At 43.5% G+C, this 13,626-nt stretch overlaps 2 protein-coding genes across 5 annotated transcripts in view; both read left to right on the top strand.

Annotated features, from left to right (window-relative positions):
• Positions 1-1,784, top strand: part of PAIP1 (poly(A) binding protein interacting protein 1) — a 36,054-nt gene extending 34,270 nt beyond the window's left edge. For both annotated transcript variants that reach the window (XM_084833172.1, XM_084833173.1), the window contains one exon: positions 121-1,784. In XM_084833172.1, coding sequence (XP_084689298.1) covers positions 121-220 — 100 coding nt within the window. In that variant the 3' untranslated portion in view covers positions 221-1,784. The remainder of the gene's footprint in view (positions 1-120) is intronic.
• Positions 1,785-10,080: 8,296 nt separating this feature from the next.
• C2H5orf34 (chromosome 2 C5orf34 homolog) overlaps positions 10,081-13,626 on the top strand; it is a 40,298-nt gene continuing 36,752 nt past the window's right edge. For all 3 annotated transcript variants that reach the window (XM_084833171.1, XM_084833170.1, XM_084833169.1), the window contains exon 1: positions 10,081-10,182. The gene's annotated coding sequence lies outside the window, so the exon portion shown is untranslated. The remainder of the gene's footprint in view (positions 10,183-13,626) is intronic.

Below are 13,626 nucleotides of genomic sequence, written 5' to 3'. Positions count from 1 at the left end.
TTCATTGTCAAGGCTACATATATGTATAAGACTGTGACATTAATCCTTATATTTGCCTTCTTACTCTGATGTCTTCATATCTGCGTAAATATATGTATCTAACAGCTGGATTTGTTTTAGATATTTTGATGATGATGACGATGACGATGAGATGGACCCAGAAATTGAAGAAGCATATGAAAAATTTTGCTTAGAATCAGAACGCAAGAGGAAACAGTGAAATGCTGCATGTGAATATTAGAGGTTTTCTTTTTAAAAAAAAACCCATAGGTATGAATAGCAGGTAGAAAGAATGGGAAATTCTTGTAATGTCCATGCCAGAGAAAGGAAATTAAGTTTCTCCAAGTACTCAAGTTATGCAATTTCCATTTTGTTAAACAGAATTTGCCAAAAAAAAAATGTAAACTTAAATCCTGTAACTTAAACAATGTATATATATCATAGTTTATTTTATGTACAGTTAAATGAACAATGTTTTGGCTGGAACAAATTTTATTTGAAACATGTCACATTAATCTACAAATTTGAGGGTTATTGTATTAACGTTACACTTTTTCTGAAAGTAAAATCCCTTGAATCATAAATTACACATTGACTTGCTTTTGGAATGGTTTTGTATTAGCATAGCTGTTGTCCCATATTTTTAAGTTCATGGAACTGCAAAATAACCTTTTTTAATGTTTTACAATCATGAAAATGGTGAGCATCCAAGGAAAATGCAAAAACTTGAAAATAAGCTTTGTTTTCAAACAGCTAGATATTTAATAGGCATTTTAGTTCATGAAACTTTTTTTCCAGCAAATTGGCTCGATTCAGATGTCATGTAATCCTCCCAACCATGGGTTTGAAGGAGCAGTAATGTGCCACATGTTTATGTGGTCTTTTTCCCAGTCACACACTGATTCCCTCCGCCTTAGCCATAAGTTTGCCATAATGCATGAATATGCCAAACTATGTCTAGTGTTAATCAGGATTGCTTCCAACCCATGGTTAGCTGCCCATTTCACAAGAGAAGGAGGAAGAGTCCACAGTCACACAGCACCCATGTTTTAGAGCAGCCTTTCCAAACTTTGGGTTTCCAGGTATTGGCCTACAAATCCTGTCATCCCTGACCATTGGACATACTGGCTGGGGATGATGGGAGTTGTAATCCAAGAGCATTTGGGGACTCAAGGTTAGGAAAGGCTGGATTAGAAGATCCAAAGCAAGCTGTCTGAATTTAGCCATTCTGTTATTTTTTTCCATATGCTTCAAAAACACATGAAATTGCTTTTAGTTTAAAGTTGCACAATAAGGTCTGTGGCTTTGAAATGCAGTACTAGGATGTCAGCATTTCTGCCACTCCTCAGTTGGTAATTTAGGTACTATATACAATCACTTGTATAGAGTAAAACAGTTTTATATTAAGGAAATAACAAATTCTAAATACTTCTGCTGGTTAGTGTATCTTCCGTTTTAATCATCTATTTTTGTCTCTGTAAAATTTTGCTCAGGACACTTCTAAATTTTTTGTTCCTCATTTTATATTGAATAGATTGAGTAGAGTCTATTTCCTAACACCAAATATGTGTTTTGACTTTCCCAGGAAGTAGGTAAAATAACTTGTATACAGAGGTTGTAAATATGCATGTAAATAGAGCTGTTTAATATTGCACTGTTATAACTTGGTATAATTTGTGTCTGTTAATGCAGTTAACATCAACTACATCTTCTGGTTGTTCATTTGTTTAGCTTATTAGTTAACACCCTATTTTGGAAAATAAACTGCTTTGTTTTGTTGGGTATATTTTTATCTACCTTCTGTGTGTCTTTATTTTCATAACATGGGATTGTACTAAATTTTCCTTGCTTCCACTCTGAGTAGCAGCATTTTTGCATCTGCTGGCAAGGGCACACTTAGAATCACATTTATCATTCCTCTTTAAGCTGGTATAATCAGATGGCAAAAAAATATTACAATTACTATGCAGCAACATAAAATGGTTCAGTAATCACATCTGAAATTATAAAACGACTATTGCAGATACTCTATTAATATTTTGAAATATCTATCTGGTGGTCCATGAATGGCCCTCCAAATTCTACACATAATTTCTTACTTTTCTCCCAAATTCCCTTGGCTCACTTTGTAAACATTGTAAACATATATTAATAGCATAAGAGCCATGCTGGATGAGACCAAAGGCCTCTCTGGCTTAGTATTCTGTTCCCACAATGGCCAACTGGATGCCTATGGGAAGCCCACAAACAGGACTTACGTACAGTAGCACCTGCCCAGTAACTGGTACTGAGAAGTATGTCTCTAAAAGTAGAAGTAATATACAGCCATCATGACTAGTAGCCATTGATAGTTCTCCATGATTTCTCAAAGATAATAGACAGTGGTTCTGAGAGTTCTTCTGCCAGTTCCTTTATTACTCTAGGATGCAGTTCATCTGGCCCTGGAGATTTGAACTCATTCAAAGTAGTTAGGTGTTCCTTGACCATATGCCTATCGATCTCAAGCTTCAGTCCTGCCCCTTCAGCCTCTACTTCGCCTTTGCCAAGCTACTTTGCCTTTGCCAGGGGGCTCATAGACCCTCTTTTGGGAGAAGACTGAGCCAAAGTAGGAATTGAGCACCTCTGCCTTTTCTTTGTCATCTGTTATTGTTTTGCCATCCTTATTTAATAGCTGAACCACCATTTCTTTCCTCTGCCTTTTACTGGGCACATAGCTGAAGAAAGCCTTTTTGTTGTTTTTAGCATCCCTTGCTAACCTCAGCTCGTTCTCAGCTTTAGCCTTCCTGACGCCATCCCTGCAATTCTGTGCTACCTGCCTGTACTCTTCCTTTGTTATTTGGCCTTCTTTCCACTTCCTGTATGTGTCCTTTTTTGTTTTCAGGTCATCCCTAAGCTTTTTGTGAAGCCACATTGGCTTCTTCTGTTGTCTTCCACCTTTTCTTCTTGTTGGAATTGTTTGTAATTGTGCCTTGAGAATTTCCTTTTTTAAAAGCTCCCACCCATATTGGACTCCTGTTCTCGTTAAAGTCGCTTGCCATGGGACCTTACTGATCATTGTTCTGAGTTTATTAAAATCGGACGTGTTCAGCTACACTCGGGTTTTGCTTCCTTTAGAACCAAGAACTCAAGTATAACATGGTCACTTTCCCCCAGAGTTCCCATAACTGCTACTTTATCCAGTAAGTTATCTGTTGGTTAGAATCAAGTCAAGGATTGATGATCCTCTAGTTCCTTCCTCTACTTTCTGTAGGAGGAAATTATCAGCAACACAAGTCAGGAATCTCTTGGAGGGGCCATGTTTTGCAGAATTTGTCTCCCAACAAATATCAGGGAAATTGAAGTCCCCCGTTACTACTACATCATGCTTTCTCAAACCTTGGCAATTTGCTTTTCAAAAGTTTCATCCTCATCATCTTGATTGGGTGGCTGGTAGTAGACTCCAACCACCATGTTCCTTGTATTCTTTGCTCCATTTATTTTAACCCAGATGCTCTCAGTGGGGCTACCAAGCTCACTCTCCTGTATTTCTGTGCAGAGATGCGTATTTTTAACATATAGTGCAACCCCACCTCCTTTCTGTTCCTCCTGTTCTTTTTGAACAAGTTATATCCTTCAATGGCTGTATTCCAGTCATGGGAGTCATCCCACCAAGTCTCAGTTACACCTATCAAGTCATAATTTCCGTCGTGTATTAAGAGTTCAAGTTCGTTCTGTTTGTTTCCCATACTCTGTATAGACATCGAAGACCATGTGCTTCATAGTCTGGCTTTCTTCGTACATGTTTCTGAAGACTATTATTAGGTGCTCTTAGGTTTCTGAAAACTATTATTAGCTGTTCTCTCCATTGCAGTGCATGAGCCTTCATCCATTGTTACCCCCAACTTTATATCTCCCTCCCCTGTAGGATTCAGTTTAAAACCCTCCTGATGAAGTTCTTCATGCTGTGGCCAAACACATTCTTCCCATCCTTTGTGAGGTGCAACCTGTCCCTTGCCAACAGTCCATCTTCCAGGAAGTCTAGCCCGTGGTCCCAGAATCCAAATCTCTCACGCCGGCCCCACCTTCGTAGCCAGTCATTCACCTGGAGTATTTTTCTTTCCCCTTCTGTCCCTCTTCTAACTACTGGAAGGATGGATAAGAAAACTATCTGGGCCCCAAAGTTCTTGAGTTTCCTTCCCAAAGCTTCAAAGCCTGATGTGATTTCTTCATAGCTCTGCTTGGCAGTATCACTTGTTCCCACCTGGATGAGAAGAAAGGGATACCTGTCAGTGGGCTTTATGAGCGCAGGCAACCCTTCAGTCACATCTCTAATCCATCCTCCCGGGAGACAGCATACCTGGCGAGTCCATGGATCTTTGCGACATACTTGGGTTTCGATCCCATGCAGCAAGGAGTCTCCCACTGCTACTCTTCTTGTTGGAGGCCTTGGTTTCATCGCCTCTGCTTGACTGACCTCCAGCCTCCTGCTCGCTCTCATGCAGGTTCCCCTGCAATTCTTCCTCTGCAGGCTGTCCTCCAGTCTCATCCTCAGGTACCTGGAAATGGTTCCATAGCTCCACTGCCTCTACTGGTGCAGAGTGGCTTCTAGTTCTTCTGCTCTTGTCACCCTTTTCCAAGGAGTATGCTCCACTTCATTTTTCCTCACCTCAGCATTTTCTTCTTCTGCCTCAGCTTGCTGTTGCTCTTCTAGCTTCTGTTCTTTACTTTGCTGCTGTAGTTCCATCATTCTGTCCAAGAACTCTTCATGTTCTCTTATTCCCCGGGGGGTCACTACTCCAGTCCTCTTACTTTTTCTTCCAGCAGCGTGATCAGCTTGCACTTGTTGCAGGTGTAGGCCATGTTGATCTCAGGCAAAAAAACAAACATGGCACAAACGCTGCAGTTCACCACCACTGGAGAGTCTTTTCCTTCCATAGCCTCTATTCCCTTTTTGTGTCTAGCTTTCTGATTGTTCTAGAGTAGCCTGTGCCTGGTCCTCTACTCACTGGAGGTTAAAAATACCTGTAGGTTAGGCTGAGAGAGAACATCAGCTCATGGTCACCCAGTAAGCTTCATGGCAGGCTAAGGAGAAATGTGAAGACAGAGCTTGCTTGCCCAATACCCTATGCCCTGCACCACACCAGCAGGCTTTCATCTACCTTACCAGCTATCTGGAAAAGTCATGTGGAATTGTAAAAAACTGTAATTATATATTAGTGGAGTAATGAACAAGAAAACTACAATAATATACTTTTTCATTTGTCTCATTTGAAAAAGAGCGAGCATGGTGTAGTGGCTAGAGTGCTGGACTGGGAGTCGGGAGATCCGGGTTCTAGTCCCCACTCGGCCATGGAAGCTCACTGGGTGACTTTGGGCCAGTCACATACTCTCAGCCCAACCCACCTCACAGGGTTGTTGTTGTGAGGATAAAATGGAGGAGGAGGAGGATTATGTACGCCACCTTGAGTTCCTTGGAGGAAAAAAGGCGGGATAGAAATGTAATAAATAAATAAATAAATTTGGTGAATTCTGAAATTTGATGTAGGCTATCCCAGGCAAATTTTATGCATGCCCAAAACTTGATTCACTAGTGAATGTCACTGTAAGAAACATTTGGAAATGCCTGTCACAATTACAGGTGGAGTGAAGGTTTGAATACTGCATGAAGGAGTGTGGGGCTGTGGAGGAGCCTCTATACAAGGCCTGTTTTGCACCAGCAAAGGCAGGATGTACTACACTGAATAACAAGGATGCCCATTGGGAACAATGGGCTATTTGAAGGCCTACTGGAAATAATGGCAGCTGTGAATTGTAATTGCCATGACAGGGCTTCACTGAAATCAGTGCAAGCTACAAATAAAGCAAGGAATGGACCCTGAGAGTTAATGTAATAGGTCACAGGATAGAAATGAAATGTGATGGTGTATGTTGCTCTTTGTTTCATTATTTTAAAGATTAATTTTGATGTTTTCTTTAATATGGTTTTATTATATAGCCTGCTTTAGAAAGAAATGTTTTGAATGGTGGCTTGGAAGTCTTATAAACAAATAAAGCTATATTAACTACTTTAATGAAAAAATAATGGAGAATAGCAATGACAGAACATGAGAGACTAGAATGACAGGTTTGGGCCTGAAATGACAGAGCCTGGTGGCCCAGTGACTGGAGTGCTGGCCTCAGAGTAGAATGACAAACCTGGTCTGGAATGACAGAGTCTGGGGCACCTAGAATGACAGGCCTTGTGCTAATACAAGGCCGGGCAACTTGTGAAGTACCTTTTCACACAGCGCATAGTTAATGGAATTTGCTACCACAGGACATAGGGATGGCCACCGATTTGTATGGCTTTAAAATGGGGGTAGATAAATTCATGGAGGATAAGGCTATCAGTGGCTACTAGTCCTGATGGCTATATGCTACCTCCAGTATCAGAAGCAGTAGTTGCTGGGGAACATGGGCAGGAAGGTGCTGTTGCACTCATGTCCTGCTTGTGGGCTTCCCATGGGCAGCTGACTGGTCACTGTGTGAACAGAATGCTGGACTAGATGGACCCTTGGTCTGTTCGAGCATGGCTCTTATGTTCTTATGTGACCTACAACTCCCTTCAGCCCTAGCCAGCATGGCCAGTGGTGAGAGATGATAGGAGTTGTAGCCCAAAACATGTGGAAGGCCACAAGTTGTCCACCCCTGTACTAGAATGACTGCCCCTGTGACTGTAAATTCAATCCCATTTAACCTCAGAACCTGCACCATATGGGTCTGAAGCAGTGGGTAACCAGGCTAATCCCAACAGGTAAACATCACCACAGAACATCACTACAGATGAGATTGTAACTTGAAACCATATTTATGGCTTTATTGCTGAAAATTCAGGAGAAATACAAAACAAAATAGCATGGTGGTTATATGAGCGTTAGAAGTTCTCCAATTACAGGGAAAGAGAATGCAACAAAAACAAAATAAATCAAAAGAATTGCAATTGCCAAAGCTGGTACTATGAACTTGGCCAATAAGATAATGGCTTGAGCTTCTAACATTGTTATGACTCCTCTTTCCAACTTACTCCTGTTTCCTACTTGCAATTCAAAGCTAAATGAAAACGATTCAACCTATGTGTTAACCCTCCCATTACCTCCTCCTGCTTTTCTTGAATGCTAAAACTTATGCTGAAGCATTACTAAGTTCCTCTAGGCATAGGAAGAGTAGAGGAAGGAGTTGGAGTGAACAGAAAACTCAAGACTTAGGACTAATTCCAGTTGTCACCTCCAAAGATGGGATTCCAAATCTCCTCGGATATAACCTCCAAGTCCCATAGTCTAAGAGTCTAAAGAGGTCCATAGCTACCTAAGTCCGGTGGCACAGCAGAAAGAGGGAAGTGGAGCAGCAGCAGCAGCAGGAACAAAAAAAGCACCACCCCGGAGCTCCCATTCCCTGGCTTTTAACACCTGCTGTGGTCAAAGGTGGGGCCCAAGAAGCAATGAGACAATCAGCCTCCAATAGGAAATAGGGTGCACGTGGTTACAGCATTTGCTCACCAATCAGAAACAAGGTGTCCCATCTATCTCCCATAATTTCATGTGTCTGGGGAACGTGTCTGGCACCATTACAAATGGGCTACTTTTAAATGTCCCAACATATGACCCAAAGTCTACCATCTGGGCATGCTATCTTGATTGACATTGCTCTTTGGTATATCTTCTTTGAACTCCCAGTCATCTTTGGCCATTTTTGGTCATATCTGCCCAAACACCTCCTCCTAGTTGTCGCTCGTGCTCAGGGCTACACTTCCCTGCCCAACTTGCATCGAGTAGGGACATTCTCTTAGCAGGTGTACACCAGGAGAAGTCAAAACAGTACTTTTCCTCCTCTCAGTAGGCATCTGAGCATGCTCATTTCTGCTGTTCATCTCACTTAGACACTCTGCCAACACGTTGTGGCCTTGAGCAAGCTCTGTGAAGCCGCTTGTAAAGACAGCTGCATTTTTCCCCTTCTTCAAAGACAGTCCTGAAAAATCTCAGAGTCTCGGTTAGTGAAATAACATTTAGTATAGAATCAAATTTCACGGTCTTCTTGCCCTGGGGTCAAGAGGCTGGAATATAAAGCTGGTTATGAGTCTGGGCTCTTCTTGTAGGCCTCTCCCAGATTAAATCAGCAATCTTTACTCTTTGTTAACCCTTTTTAGTACCAGATTAACAGTGACTAGAAATGATGCCCCCTGGGAGTGTAATGATGGCCACTAGAACTGGAAGCCATCAATCCAGTCTCTCACAGTCATCATTATTCTCCATCATTTCTCCTTGTCAGTGTGGTTGATGTGGTTTGTTTAGGAGACTTCTAAGCCACCTTTCAAACTCCTACTTTCTCAATGCAGTTTAGAAGATAAAGTCATATCAAAGGAAATAAAGTCATATAAATATCAAATAAAGTCATATCAAAGGAAGCATCAAAAATTAATATTTAAAACAAACAGAAAGATCAATATAAACCATCTCATTTCATTTCTACCCTGTGGTCCATTCCATTTTCTTTCAGGATCCTTGCTTCATTTGTAGCTGGCACTGAAATCAATCAGTCACATCAGTTGTCATTATTTCCTATGGACCTTTGACGTTTCCAGTGGATATTCCTGTCATTCTGTTTGTGTGTGTTTTATAATAAATCTCCAAACATCCAAAGAGAACTCAGCTGTAGCCCAATAAGTGGTTTCACAAATCAGTTTGTTCAGGCCTCAAGTGCAATTTAAACCTCTAAAGATACAAAATTGGACCCTAATATATCAACAAAATCACAATTGTCATCCAGATAAGTTAGGAGATTTAGAAATTGTTGTTCAGTCATGTCCGACTCTTGGTGACCCCATGGACCATAGCACGCCAGGCCTTCCTGTCCTAATTTGCTCAGATCTCCAATATGTTGTGAGTTCTCCAGCTGAACTAAAGGTTGTGGCTCTAGAGGAGAAGGAGAGAGAGAGAGTGGGAAGAAGGGAAGAGAAGGAAGGAGGCTAGTTACCCAGGGCTTGCCCCAGTGCGAAGCCAAGTGCACACTTGACCCGGCCCTTGGCACGACACCACCCTTGCGGCGACGGATTCTTCAGGGCTTCTCCCAGGATCTCCATCCTCTCAGCTCCACTACAGAGCGAGGGCTTCCATCCTGCAAGTGGCTCACTTCAGGGGATTGTGCGGGATAGAGCACTTACAAAGAAACCTCGCCTCGCTGGTTTCTCACCCCACCTCTGTCATCCCTTTTAGATGTAACTCAAATGATAGAACTGGAAATGTCTCTGAAGAAAGGCTGAAGAAGTGGGGGGGGGCGGGGTGGAGGCCCTGAAAAAGGGACTTTCTGCTTGTGCCACAGTGGCACTAGAAAACCATCGCTTTTTTACGGTTCAGTTCATGGACAGAAATTTGAGTTGTGATCTGACGGGGGGGGGGGTTGCATTTGTGCTGTAATCTAAGGGTGGGTTTGCAATATCTCCACTTGAGGATTCATGCCTCGGATGTGTGTGTGTGGGGGGGGGGATGGATCCGATTTCACTGTGTTTACGGTGGAAGTGGTGTGTGTGTTTCACAGACGCGAGCGCTTATTATTTATTTATTGCATTTATACCCCGCCTTTTCTCCTCTTGCAAGGAACCCAAGGCGGTTTACATTCTCCTCCTCCTCTCCGTTTTATCCTCACACCAACAACCCTGTGAGGTGGGTTGGGCTGAGAGTCGTGTGACTGGCCCAAAGTCACCCAGTGAGCTTCCATGGCCGAGTGGGGACTAGAACCCGGATCTCCCAGCTCCTAGTCCAACACTCTTGCCACTACACCACACATTTTCACAGTGAATGCTGTTCCGTGTGGAGAAACCACGCAAATTCAAGGAGGATCACTGGAAGGTATATTCCATATCAAATTCCAGTTCACTCAGCTGTGACCAGGCCTGGGGTTGGGAGCCGCAAATACTGCCCGTTTAAAACAAAAGCTTTTTTCTGAAAAATCCGGCGCTAAATCAGCTGCCGCCCCGTCCTGGGCGTTCGCCTCGCATCTACCCGGGGACCTTCAAAACTCCGCCCACTAGAGGAGCCGCTAGTCCATATGAATCCCCGCCCACGTAGCTCCGCCCCCTCGCGTTTTCTCCCGCGCTGTGTCGTTGGGTTCCCCGCGTCTCGGCGCGCAGGATGGAAAAAATTTAGTGGAGTGGTTGTTATGGAAGCTTGGGTAAGCTGAGCGTGTACGGCACCCTTTCCTATGTATTCTGCCTCTTTCTGCTTTGGGGTAGGGCTTGCTGGGGGCGCGATGCTTCGGGTGTGCGATAAAGATGCGGCGGGCTCTCTGTGGAAAGGCTAGGGCGGGGAGAAACAACGTGCGAGTTGGACCTGCAACAAGATGTTGCAGTATACCCTGAGCTCTTAACAGGAGTACTTATGATCGGGGATCCTGCCAGCCATGCCCCGCCCCAGGACAGCTGTAAGGAGCGCAAACAGGGCCTTCTACTCTTCTTCCCACCCCCCGCTCCCGTTCTCCATTGTTTTCTTGCCTGGTCTGTAATAGAAAGAGTTAAGTTCTGTCTAGCTAGGTTGTGTCATCAAGAAGGGACAGCTTTGTTTGGAGGTAATTGTAATAAAGCGCTTGAACAAATCAGACCAGCTGTGGCTCTTTTAATAATACACAGTTAACACTAGCATTCTGTGGCTACTGAGCACACTCAGCCCTCATTGGTCTGTTTTATGTTGTTGGTTTGTGCCCCTTTAGTTAGTTTGTTTAATTTTTATGCACTTCTGCAAACTTCAGGGGTTTCCTAGTCATGTGGATACCTCCCTCTTGTTTCTCCATGGTCCCGGTTTTGTTCTGCTCCTGTTGACACTCATCACCTTACTTTGCTTTTAGAGGGACTTGTATTGGGTTCAGCTTCTGACCTAAACATTGAAGCGTTTCCCACTCCCAACTATGCCTGATTCTTTTTTACTCCCAAGTAGATTCTTAGGAAGTCTGCTTGTCTTCTTTGCTATCAATTGTGGCTGTCAGTACTTTTCGGCTTCTATTTGCCATCTGTAAAATAGGACCAAAGGTCCAGTTCAAGTGAGGCAAGCATTGTAAATCCCTTTGTATTCTAAAACAATATGTAGGCTGCAATCTTGTGCTGTAGGGCTTGCTTCTGAGTAACTGCCCAGAAAGCTTTGGCTATTGGGCAGTATAGCAATGTAATAAATAAATAGATAATAAGTATTTGCTTAATATTACTTTTAATTTACTTTTTGAAGATGGATGCCTCACCTTTGAACTGAATGATCCTTAAGGTGGCTTACAACAAACTACAATAATACAAAACAAGCAACCTAACAAAAACTCCACATACCTGTGCACAGGAGCCATAGCTCAATGGTGTGTGCTTTCAATCCCCGCCATCTCCAGGTAGGGCTAGGAAGGAATCCTGCCTGAAACCCTGGAAAACCATGGCCGGTCAATGTCAACATATGAGACTAGATGGACTAAGGGTCTGTCTTGGGCCTGGTTTGCATGAAACGACAGCCCAGAGTATGGGTCTTCGTTCATTTGTGGGTTGTTGAATCATGGGTTGTTACATGCAAACCCTGCATTATGGTTTGGATTGTTAACCATGAACAACCAGGAAGAAACCCATGGTTTGTTATTGGGTTGTGAACTCTGAGTTGTTCATGGTTAAGAATCCATAGTTAAACCATAGTGCAGGGTTCACACGTAACAACAACCCACAGTTCAATGACAACTCATACTCAACCTGTGCTGTGGATTGTCATTACATGCAAACCAGGTCAGAGTGTACTTCCCTTGTAGCAAGTTTGCTCCCTACAGCTGCACCTTCTCTAGGCGACAGTTGGAACTGGGCTGATCTTCCCCCTTGCTGTGATAATCTTCTTGGGATACAGGGCTGTGACCTCTGTTAGTCCTTTGGCCTTTTAATTATACATTTTCAAACCTGCTTCAAAAGCTAACAAATAGCGGTAAAAATAAATTTTGCCCATTACAAAAATACAGTAAGTCCAGCCAGCAGAAATACAGCAAGCTGTCATGTTCAGAGTGTGATGTGGTTGGATTATGACTGGGGAGAGTCATGTTCAAATCTCTGCTTAGCCTGCCATACATTTCACTGGGTGACCTTGAGCCAGTCACCTACTTCACAGTATTTTGGGGAGGATAAAATGGAGGCCAGCAGGGAATCATGTACGCTGCCTTGGCCTTTTTAGAGTAAACATAGGATATAAATGCAATCAATAATGAAAGAGGATGTTTGTCTGTCAATACCATAGATCCAAGTCCATGAAACCTAGACTACTGAAACATGGCATGCATACTAAGAGGATCCAAGGGGTGTGTACCTCAGGTTATTCTGTTTTTACAACACATTAATTTGTTTAAATTAATTTAAACATGTTGATGCGTTTGAAACCTGCAGTGCCATCTTCAGTCACTAGATGGCTAATCAGCCCATGGCACTGAAGTCAATACAGGTTGAAGCTGGAGTGCCATAGACCTCTCCTCCTCCGCTGTGGGGCAGTCCCCCCCGCTGCTGTCAGGGCAATGGTGTGGGCGGACCACTGCCTCGGGGCTCTAGGGGTGCACCATGGCAAGGGCCGTGCCTAGTGGTGGCAGCGGGCTGCAAAAGTTTGCTTGAAGCCTTCACTTATCCAGGTAAGGGCTGTTCCTACCCATTCGAAGCTGCATATGTTTGCAAGTAAATAAATATAACATCACAGCTTACTGTTCTTAACAGGCATGGCTGAATAAAACTGTTTTGACTCATACTTAGAAGTCATAAGAGGAGGTGCCAGACTAAGAAACCTTGCAAGGTGGCCGTTCCAGAGCCAGCATGCCACTGTTGGGGAAGCTCATCTCTGGTCATGACCCACCTAACCTCTGCAGACAGCGGGCATCCAAAGAACAGAAAATGATCCTGGGTCTTATGACGCTTAACATGGTATCTCTATCTGATCTCTCTCCACTGCAGCAGTGGCTGTTTTGAGGTAGAAGAGAGGGCTCTGTGTGTATAGCCAGAGTGGCCACTGAGCTGTTTTCATTCCAAGCTAGCTTCATGTGCTGTTCAGCTCCCTGCCCCCTGCCCTTCAAAGACAAATGCAGGGAAGTGATCTTTGGTCTGATTCAACATGGCTCTTCTGACGTTATTAATATATGTTTAGATTTTTTAGCAAAGCGTGCCAAGGGAATTTGGGAGAAAAGTGGTAGTGATTATGCATAGAATCTGGAGGCCCATTCTGACTGCCAGTTGCGTATTACGTGCAAACTGCTCATGTCTGGAGGGTCTACTTATCTTCTAAATCCAGACACCACCCTCCCCCTTGGAAATTTCCTGCTTCTGCAAGATCAGGGTGACCCTGGCCCAGTCTCTCTTTCAGCCAATGCTCATGGATAAAATAAGAGCTCATATGAACCACCTTGAGCTCTGTTGAGGTAAGACAGAATGCAAACAGTGCCATTTTTTCTCCCCTAGAAAGCCCGTTTATTTCTCACTAGTGAACAGAGCCGGCTTCACACGGGTTGGAATAAGCCTTAGTTTGATACGGCGAAGCCGTCAAGCAAACCTACGCAACTAGCAGAGTCTGGCACGTTGTCCCCACTCTGTCTGAGTGAAGACTTGCCCACTGGTACCTTCAAACATAGCCCCTG

Source organism: Heloderma suspectum, chromosome 2, assembly GCF_057233095.1.
Source record: "Heloderma suspectum isolate Gila_16-S chromosome 2, 16-S_ref, whole genome shotgun sequence".
Taxonomy (NCBI): domain Eukaryota; kingdom Metazoa; phylum Chordata; class Lepidosauria; order Squamata; family Helodermatidae; genus Heloderma; species Heloderma suspectum.
Note: the sequence above shows the minus strand (reverse complement) of the source record. Positions and strands in the feature narration are given on the sequence as shown.